Source organism: Larus michahellis, chromosome 6 (assembly GCF_964199755.1).
Source record: "Larus michahellis chromosome 6, bLarMic1.1, whole genome shotgun sequence".
NCBI classification, from domain to species: Eukaryota; Metazoa; Chordata; class Aves; order Charadriiformes; family Laridae; genus Larus; species Larus michahellis.
The window spans coordinates 2,327,620-2,338,351 of record NC_133901.1 but is presented as its reverse complement, the minus strand read 5'-3'; the positions used below and the strand labels follow the sequence as shown (position 1 = coordinate 2,338,351).

The following is a 10,732-nucleotide window of genomic DNA, read 5'->3' as shown; positions in this document are numbered from 1 at the left end:
TACATCAGTATGCAAAGAAAATTACAGCTGACAGCTCCTTCCAACCTATTCTCAGTCCTACTCCGTCTAAGGCAGAATCAAAGCAGAGTACATCTCCTCTGAGCAGGCCTGCTTTCCGATTCACTTCATCAAGCCACTGAGACCCCCACAGACTCTCTTCAGGGAGATGAGCCACCCCCACAGTGCATTAAGGTGCCCAGCCAACAACACCGAGAATCTTTTTTCATGGTTAACTGGTAGAATAGAGTATTCCTGAATGGGGCTAATCAGCTGATACCCAATGTCAGATGTTCAGAACGAAATCTGCATCACGGAGGAAGCAGTAAGAGGCATGACCCTCCAAGGAGGAGAGGTATGTACAGCCTTTCTACAAGGACGTGGAAAGAACTTACTCTGGGCTGTAATGGGGGGCCACAAGCAGCAATTTGTGGATGAGTACACCACCTAATTCACACATTCACAGGCCCCCTTCCTGCCCCTCCTTTACAAGCTGCCCAGAGATTCAGTCTGGTGTAGGGAGGCATTCTGGAGCACTGCCCTATGGTGTGCAAAGAGGGGAGTGGGCTTTGCACATGGTCCACCTGTGTGGTAGAACGACAGAAGTTCCCGGCACTTCTTGGGCTTTGCATATTCATGCAGAAGGCTGGGGAGGAGACAAAGTCCTCCCCGCCACTCAATACAATGAAGAGCCTTAGATAATTAGCAAACAAACATCGAAAACACTTCATGTCCTGCACAGCGTCATCCTGCCAACTATGATAGAAAAAAAATCTAACCATACCATTAAGTTTGCAGGTGTTACATGTATAGCTCGAGAGCATACTCCTATCAAATGGAGCACAAAGCAGGGCATGTGGCAAACAGCAGGCGAGAGACAAGCTGCTCTATTTGCAAACTACTACCAAGGGTGGCGCGTCATTGTACATAGCCTAGGTTCTCCATCTCATTCCTATACCGCTGTTCGGACACCTTGCTTTTATGCTGTTTGCTCTCTAAGTGCTGTCTGAACTCCATCTCCTCGCTGGCCCCTGCGTTGCACATGGAGCAGTAGAACTGGCCACTGGGGGTGACGCACATGGCCAGATCCCGAGGAATCCTCTGGCGTGAGCGGGGATTGAAGTAGGGACCTGAGGAGACAACAGAAAGACCTGTTTTATCTATACGAAAAGAAAACCTTGAGGCAGCTTAGTGACAACTTCTAAGTCCAACAAATGTCTAAAAAGATTAGCTGCTTTAACTGATTAGAGTCTGAACCTTATTTTCCCACATGATTTCTCCACCGAGATCCAGATTTACAGGGGTGTAGCACATAGGGGAGTGGCACTTGCTGGTACTTTCTAAAGCAGTAGAGTGGGCTTAGTGCCCCAGTCTTCCTAAGAATCAATAGGGCTTTGAAAATGAGGAGCTAATCATTTCAGTAATAAGACTTTTTTTTTTCCCCTTAACCCTCCAATTCCAGAATTAGAACCGTCTTTTGACTAGAATAAGCTGCCTCAGTTTAAAATAATCACGAAGTGGTATTTAATAGAACTTTACAAGATTTATCTTTTCCACATGACAGTGGTTAGGACATGATTAAACCAAGCTTCACCAAGTATCAGGGTTTCAGCTAATACGTGCTCATAACACAACTCAAAATGAAAAAGAGAAACAGATGCTGGGCTGGACACTATAAAACACACTTTAAATCCTAGTAAAGAGGGAAAGTTAGTACCTAATACCTGAGGAAGGACTCTACTCTAGGAACAGATGGTCTTAGAGGGAGGCTAACATGCTCTCTCATTCTGGTCATGGGAGTGCAAGCACAGGTCAATGTGCTACAGTAGGAGTCAAGGCACCTGGCCGCTTGCCAAGAAAATAAAGCAGGAAAATTGTCACCACTTAGAGCAGCCTTAGAGACAGGCAGATGGTAAATTAAGTTACAAACTGAGAAACCGAACTAACAAGCAGGCTGACAAAACAAAGCAACTTTAGCAGCTGGGAAAAAACATGCAAACATGAAGGATCAGCAGAGCTAGGACCAGCTCCTTTCACAACCTGTCTTTGCTAAAAAAGACCTCAGAAATGGAAGAAAAACAAGTCTGTTTATTATTCATTATTATTCCTACTATAGAACAAATGCAAGCTCCCAGTTACCTGTGTTGTTTTGAACTGTATACATATTTCTTCTGTTCTGCATCATCTTGTATTCATTCCCTTCTTTCCTTGCCCTTCGTTTGCCTAGTTCTGATGCGTCCCTGAAGATTAAACAAATACGAACAGCTGCAATTCAGAGTTTTCTGAGAAAAAGACTGCCAGAGACAATGCCACATGCTTTCAGCCTGAGCGTGAAGTTGAACAATACCTACGAGAATGAGTTATTCTGTGCTTCTGCAAGACGCAGCCGTTTGGCATGATTTTTCCCTTGGTAGTGAGCCTGTGCCACAGCTGGAGAACTAAACGAGGCATCACAAAGCTTGCAGTAATCATTCTCCGTGGCCAAGATCACTCGGCCACCTGGTTTACTGGATCCCATCTAGCAGCAAAGGGAGAGACAGCATGTGAAATACAAGAAGGTTAAATTGTTGAAATGTCTGAATCACAGGGACTGAGACCAGTATCATCTTCATCAGGCAACAAGAGAGCTGGAATTAGAGCATATGGATTAGGACACTGTCAAGTGCTCCCCAAACTGTTCTTAGAAGAACTTCATTCTCCCTGCCTTATCTCCAGGAGAATCTGAAAATTCCTCGAGATCTAGGCAAATCAGATCTCAAGATGGAGAGGAGAGCAACCTGAACAAACCGCCAGTACCTCTGCAATAGCTACAGAGGCTTGTTTACTTCACAGCAATGATTTAACTCCTCTACTCCTGACTGCTGGGAGCTGATGAATAGTGACTTTACCTTTCAGTGGGTCTTCCTCGGTGGGAAAGGTGCTCCTCTCCCCTATTTACAGTGTACCTAATCTCTCCACAGTACCCTGTCTCTACACAGCTCCCTGACCACACTAAGAGATTGAAAACACAATAGCAGAGCTGCCAAACCTCTGATCCTCACCCTTCAGGTAAGAGGATACCGGGATCAAGACTTCAGAGGAAGGACCCAGCCTCACAGGCATAGCTCCTGCCATATGAAGGATACCTTGCCTGTGTGGTCAGACCACACGCTGATTGGGGCAGCAACCACGTCTCCTCGGTGCGTATCATCCAGAGAAAAGTGCTTTGTAAACAGTGCAGCAGCAGTGATTCATACAGCCATGTCACTGCGGCACTTGCCAAGTCAAGTTTCTTTCATGTCTCCTTTGATACTGTTCAAGCTTATAGACACACACAATTCTGACTTCTGTGTTACAACACCAATGCTCACATGGCCCCAGAGTCGTCTTTTTATTGCCACGGACCATCTTCTCCATTAAAACATGCATCAGATATCCTAGCAGGTACGGCACCCACGTCCCACTACCCAGGACTGGACCCCATGCCCTCTTGATTCCATTCTGTGAGACACAAAGTCAATTTACATGGGACCGAGTCTCCCTCTGGTGGCTCTGACAGCATGTATAACCGCCCGCCGCTTACAGCAAATCCTCTTTGCTTTTCTACAGACAACAGAGGCTTATGCTTTGGGAAATGACAGGCACAGCTTCGATCCCCGCAGCCCAGCTGTGGTTCCCTGCACAGTCACATGCAAGTGCCAGGTTAGCTGTTAAGTCCCATGACAATCAGAAGTGACGAAGAAGAAAGCAAAAATCATCTCTTTTGCCTTTAACGTGCCTGAGACAGAATTAATCTATCTGGATCACGGAGGGACCCATCCGTTCACACTATACACAGGAATGAGCACTGCAAAATGAGCAACAAAAGAGGAACTGGATAACAGCCTTGGGCAATGGGTGTAGGAGCACCTAAGCACTTTTTTCCATGTAGGCTTCCCTCACACAATGGAGGGATGATTGTGTAGGGCGGGTGCCACACCCTTGTGTCCAAATCCAGCTCCAACAATGCTGTTTTATACCTGCCCTTAAACAACCATAATCAGCAGCACATCAGACTTACCTAGGAATCAAAGTATTTGCCATACAGAAATAGAACATTTCAAGTCCAATATTCTGCTGCAAGGGCAGATCGATATCTGCATCTTCAAAGGAGAGCAAACAGCTCACAACAGACTATTTCTACCATCCTGTACTACCACAAGGAAAATTCTTTCCCAACTCCTGCAGTAATCCTCAAAGCGTAAGATCTAGTTATCCTTATTGGGGCCCAGGTGACAAGTAAGCAGCATGATCTCAGACACCTTCCCATGCCTTACCTGAGCTGGAAGGGAGACAACCTGAGGTGGGGCAGGCTCAACCGAATTACTCATTCTGGCAGGTGCCGGGCAGCTATTGGCAGCATAGTAATTTCGGAGTTTCTTACTGTGGTTTTTACCCTGTAAAGAGAACCCAGATTACTCACGGTCCTAATAATAGTATCTTACACTAAAAGAAAAAGGATCCAGAGACCGAAACAAGAAAGTGGCCATGAAGATGGCACCTCAGGTAAAGGAGCTGTCACTCGGAAAATAACAGCTCTGAACTTGAGAGATGCTGCCATCCCCCCTTTTCACCAAAATGCTCATCACCTAGCACGACTGGGCCTCATTTTGAACTGATTTTCTCAAATCAACAAGGTTACAATTAGTTCCTCAATCTGTTTCCATTTCACTTAAAATGAGTATTTTGTATTTTAAACATGAAACGTTAACTGCTTTGCATAGCTTTTTGATAAGCCTGAACACACACACACACACACACACACACACACTCTTCTTTCCAGGAGGTGGCAAGCATGAGTTAAAACATGAGATTGAATCTAAAAAAGTCTGCTTCATATTTAATTTTCTCTTGGACAACATATATTATAGCTCTTTGTGGTATTTTGAAAACCTGATAGAGCAACACGAGAGTATGCATATGCATTGTGGATATACAGTAAGGCATATGCATAAATGCAAGTTATGTCCTATAAATGCCCTTCTGTCCCCTCTTCACTGGCACAATAACACTTTTTCAGGGCCAACAGCAAATCTGAGATCTGGGTCTGGTGTCCTGAGGATATGGACAACCACCCTTTTGGATTTGCTGGTGGAGAAAGCTAGTATCTCCAACTGTCACACAAATGCAGCACTAGTGAGAGAGGGTACTAGTAAAATGGTGTAACACATGACTGTGAAATACTCAATCTCTCAGCAAAGAAGCATATGCAAATAGTCCCTAACCTATTTCAGACGAGTCAACCAGACCAGCCCGAACAAAACTCATTTGGTCTGAGCTGGCTCAGCTGATGCTGTCCAAAGCAGACGAGAGAAAGTTTGCATAAATGGCCCCATCAGCAGACCAGTCATGTGCATAATCTCGGGAAGGAGGCAGTGATGAGCACATGGCAGCAGCTCCCTTCCCTAACTGCACTTCTGGATCCAGCAGAGAACAGCTGTCTAGGTCTTACAAAATCATGTCTGTGGAATCAGTAGTTCTGTTTTATTGGATGAGTGTACGGGTGGAAAACAGATCACATAAAACAAAGGAAAAGTATGAGTGTCTGTCTTTCCACCCATGCCATCTTGGTACTACTTCTCTGTCCCTGTGGACAAAGTTTTTGCAAAATACTCCACTGGCGACACCTTAAATGAAAGCCCTGCAGCATGTCTGAACAACCAGCAAATTCAAGCAGGGTGAAGATATGTCTACAGAGCAGTTCTACCCACAGCCTTCGGTTCATTAGATGGTGCAGAAGTAGCTTCAGACGAGTTAATTCAAACACTGCTGCAGGTGTACAGCCACCTCAACGCAGCACTCAAAATCCCCTTGAGAAGCTAAGTTAGTCCTTGTGCATTAGCCCACACTCAGCTCTGTGCTACCACAGCAACGCTACTGCCAGTGCACGCACTGGCACAGGTACGTCTGCAGAAGCTGCAGATGCAGCAGCCCTGAAAGCTGTGCCTCCTGCCACTCTCCTTACCTGGTAATGAGCCTGGGCTTGTTGTGCTGAATTCAGAGTGACATTGCAAAGCTTACAGCACAGGGGCTTACATAGTTCCTCCAACATAGGGTCCTGCTCCACCACCTTTGCAAGCTCTTCCTCTTGCGTGTGATGAAAAGAAGGCCCCAGTCCGAGAGATTTTGGTGGGGACAATGGTGAGCTGGCTCTTGGCCTTGTAGCCACTGACATAGGAAGAGATGAAGGATTCTCAGGATGAGGAAGAAGTCCTGCTTGCTGTAGAAGAATCATTGGCCAGGAAGACTGTGGGCATGCTACTTCTGAAGGATGAGGAGTCTTCTTCAGATCTAGACCAGAGAGACACAAACGCTGAAACAAGCAGTGCTAACAGGAACACTGATGAGCCAGGGGACAACTTCTGTAACTTCACTGCCTCTACTTTATGCCTTTTCACAATGCTAAGCAGGATAAAGTCAGTTTATAACACTCTACCCCACAGAAAGAGCAGCACCCTGGACAACACGGGACAGATTAAGAGATACGTGTATAAGAAATGGAATGTAGTCCAAAATGTAGTTTTTAGTACCCCATGGCACCCTCCTGGACAGGTGGAGGAGATTCCTGATCACCCATAGTACCTGATCAACAGCACACACAGCCCACTGCTCCACGACGGCGAGGACATGCGACATAAAATATGCACAGCACATACGGCTGCATTAATGGGAACGGGAGGGATACAACCTCTAGCCACATCCTCTTTTGGCAGCCTAAGGACAATGTCACGCTTTGAGATCTAAACAAATATTACAGTGTATTACTGCCACTGATGACTTAAAAATACCCAAATATTTCAAAGCAGATTTATTTTATATAGGTAGATACAAAATACATACACGCACACATCCCTAAAATACTCACAAAGACCTTCCTGAGGAAAGATATCCTATGGTTAACTTTTCTCAAGTCAGTCAACAAAAGCAGAAGAGTGTGAATCAACCTGAGCACACCTTGTTGTATGCGGTCAGCTCCCAAGGGATTGTTCCTTCCACAGTCTTGTTGAATGACCTTGAGTTATTTCTCGTGTTTCCTGTACTAACTGCAACCAATGCAACATTTAAAACTGTATCATCTTCTTCTGCGAAATGGAGAGCTTATCCGATATTAACCTTTATTCAATTATTTCTTGGTTAATTCAAGTTCTTAGAAGCAACACTACATTTCCAACAAGGGGTTCCAAGAGGCTTATTTAATTAAAGTTTACAAATCACATCTAAAGCCCGGATGAACATTCCTAGAATAATGCAGAACAGTGGTATTATGAATCAAGGCACAGCTACTTTTGTTAATGTCATATTAGCTTCTTACCATAACAAATCCTGTTCGTGGCTACGCTGGGATCAAGAGAAGCACTATCTTGGCCTTTGCTGATCACTTCCAGCTAGTGCTGCATTGGTAGCCACCACGTTTACATTATGGGCTTTGCTCATTTAAGCAAACAGTGAGCCACATCTACATTTTAAAATAACCCCTCTGGAAAATTAGGGAAAGGTAAATTAAATGCCAGCTCAGAACTTTTTTCCTGAGTGGCTTTTGAAAATAGTATTTGACTTCAAAGGCATTTAGGAACCTGGAGGAGCAGATAGCATTTATCTGGGATAACTTCCGGGATTTTCAATCTGCTAAAATTAGCAGAAGATAAAAATTCAAACTCTGGAAAATCCCAGTTGATGCCTGCATTTTTAGGTACTGTATTACCTTTGAAAGTCTGGCTCCAGAGAGGTCTATGTTCTATTAAGAAAAATAAAAAAGAATTTGAAAAAAAAGAAGAAAAAAATCAGTGGGACTAAAGCACTCGGGTGACACCAGCATTTCTGAAATGTTTACCTCTAAAAACAGATTTCCAAATAACACAAGATTGAAGGCAATTTAGTTACTGCTAGCAACTAAAGGTAAGGAAAAAAAGAAATTAAAAAAAAAAAAGAGCATGCATTGCTGTGGGGACAAGCTTTTAAGAAAGTAAAAGAGCTGCCGGAATTTTTTACGTTTTTAAATAGCCCTCCACCATCAAGGCTCTGAGAAATTCCAGGAGAGCTAAGCTAACATAATGTGACCATAAAAACAAAATCAAAACCTCTGTCATGAAAACTAACTGAACCAAGATAAAATGTAATCCACGACAAAGAAGGAAGACAGGACACAGGAATGGCGTGGTGCAAGTCATCCATCAGCAATGTAAATGCTGTGGTGTTACCTAACTTCTCTCCCAACATTTGGCACATTCGTGGTTAAGCAGAACTATGGACAAAGATTGTGCTGTCTTTAGTTTTCTCGGCTAGTACTCTGTAGACAGTCCAATTGATTTCAGTGGGGCTACTAACAGAACAAGTTTATATTCATGATGGTTAAATACATTATGACGCAGGCCTATCGAGGCAGTTTAGATCAACTATGCAAGCAGGTAAGCATGCCATCCAACTTCAGAGTTTTATTTCACCACCATAATGGGCCTTTTACCTTAAAACGGGAGTAAATTACAGCTAAATACTTCACAGAGCAATAGAAAGAGATCTACAGTAAATGGCAATTGGGATCCATCTGCTTAATTTTGCATGAGTGTTTGTTGCATCAAGTCTTCCATACGCAACTCTCATGGATGGGATTTGTCATATACAAGAGAGGACACAGTGCTTACAGGATCTGCGTCCCCAGGGGAAAAGGCATAATGTAATATTCTAGAAAATCTTTAACTGGGAGGCTGTTTACTGTTTCTTAAAGTAAACAGTAGTCTGAAGATAAAATTAAGACTGCATGGGCAATTTTAAAATTAGAACTCTTGGCCTGGCATATGCAACTGATTTTCTTCTAACGGTCATCTTTCATCATTGAAATTGCTCAAATTATGTTAATTTCTTTCCTACAGATACTATTTAAAAGGAAAAAAGAAAGGATCATCACTCAAATTCAGCTTATTTACATGTCGCTTTCACCCCCACTGCTGGTTGCTACAGAGACCCTGTCCAGCAGAAGGTAACAAGACATCTTTGACTCCTCCTTTCCCTTCACATGAGAAGCTGCAAAATCTTTACACTACAAAATGGCAAAGGAACGAGGAACCTCCGTCACCAAGGACCCATAACAGTACAGCCCGAGGCAGGGCAGGACCTGCAGCTCTCCAGAGTGAGCTGAGGAGACATTCCGCCTCAAGAAAGCATCTCTCCGATCTCAGCCATGCCTCCTCCTACACGCCCTAACAGCTAGGATGTACTTTCACTCCATGCCAGTTGTCCTCAGGTGGGTGGAAAGCAGACAGGCACACAGCCCTCTTCACTGCTTCCAGGTTGGGACATCCCAAGGGCAGCACTGAAGGAGGAGACACAGCCTGCATGCCCTGAGTACCACAGCCTGGTAGTACTCAGGCACTGCTGGTGGCACAGATCATAGAATGGTTTGGGTTGGAAGCAACCTTAAACATCATCTAGTTCCAACCCCCCTGCCCTGGGCAGGGACACCTCCCGCCAGCCCAGGTTGCTCCAAGCCCCATCCAACCTGGCCTTGAACACCTCCAGGGATGGGGCAGCCACTGCTTCCCTGGGCAACCTGTTCAAGTGCCTCACCACCCTCACACACACAAGTTCTGTGAAAGAAACTGTACGGCCTTAAATCTGAGCACCATTTGGTGGGGAAGGCACATACACAATGTGACCTTCCTTGGCCAGAAGTGTAAATCACAACCAGGTATCTACGTGCCATGTGTTCCCACCAGAATTAGTTTTTAAATGCAGTCGGGGCAACTAATAACAGTGACAGAAATCTATACAAACAATGAACAAGTTGTGGGTTTGGTGGCTGGTTTTTTTTTTTCAAGACAGAAAGCATTTCTTCTCCAGTCCGCTTGTAACTCAAAACATTGACACCACTTAACCTAACTTTGCCAGAGACTTTACCCTTGGCCACAGAATAGGACTGGAGAATGCACCCTGAAAGGCAGGGTCATTTTATAATGCTGCAGGGACTGAAGACAGCGCACCAAATGAGTATAATTTTTTAATATCTTATAACGCTGCAGGGATCGAAAACAAACACACATCATACACAATTCCACCTTACAGCGCAGGGCCCGCTAACACTCTGCTGATGAGGATACATATTTAGCAACCCAGAAACAGAGGGCATTAATCACCTCTTACGTCAACGGGGTATCAGAAACCACGCTGTAAATCCTGACATCCTAGCAGAAATTTCTGCAAAGTTGCATGCCTTGCAGTCTTGGGGATGGAGTCTAAGGAAAATAAATAAATAAGTAAATAAATAAAATAAAACCCCTGGTATCTGTTACCTTGAAATAACCGCAGCCTGAGGAAGAATTCCATAGAATTGGCAACGCAGAAATAAAGCCGGCACCAAGGAGGGGCAGACACCGCCATCCCCACCACCCCAGCAGCTTAAACAACCTCTGAAAAGGGCAAAAACCCGTCGAATCCCCCGGTAAAACGGTACCCACCGGCAAAACCGCCCCCCCCTTCCCCGACCCGGTGCCACCCCTTCCCCCAGCCCTTGGGCACCTACCGCGCACGGCCCCGGCCCCCCCTCCTGAGGCCGCTTCTCCCCCTCACGACTCCAGCCGCTCCCCGAGGCCGCGGGAGGGCCGGGGCCGGCGAGCACGGCCGGTACCGGGACCAGCTGCAGGAAGTGACCGCAACGCGGCGGGGCGGGGACTGCGGCGGCGGCTGCGCGGCCGTGCCGTGCCGCGATGGGCCGAGACGGGCCGGT

The 10,732-nt window shown here is 45.3% G+C and overlaps 1 protein-coding gene across 2 annotated transcripts; it reads right to left on the bottom strand.

The window, feature by feature from the left end:
• Positions 1-783: 783 nt before the first annotated feature.
• ZMAT3 (zinc finger matrin-type 3) lies at positions 784-10,672 on the bottom strand. 2 transcript variants are annotated; one of them, XM_074591498.1, is made up of 7 exons: positions 10,529-10,667; positions 10,143-10,241; positions 5,981-6,306; positions 4,293-4,412; positions 2,349-2,515; positions 2,137-2,237; positions 784-1,127 (listed from the first exon to the last, which is right to left on the bottom strand). In XM_074591498.1, the coding sequence occupies exons 3-7, from the start codon at positions 6,248-6,250 to the stop codon at positions 916-918; spliced, it is 870 nt and encodes a 289-aa protein (XP_074447599.1). In that variant the 5' UTR covers positions 6,251-6,306; positions 10,143-10,241; positions 10,529-10,667; the 3' UTR covers positions 784-915. The 2 variants fall into 2 exon arrangements, with proteins under 2 accessions (XP_074447599.1, XP_074447598.1); XM_074591497.1 differs by lacking the exon at positions 10,143-10,241 and having other exon boundaries at positions 10,529-10,672.
• Positions 10,673-10,732: the final 60 nt, after the last annotated feature.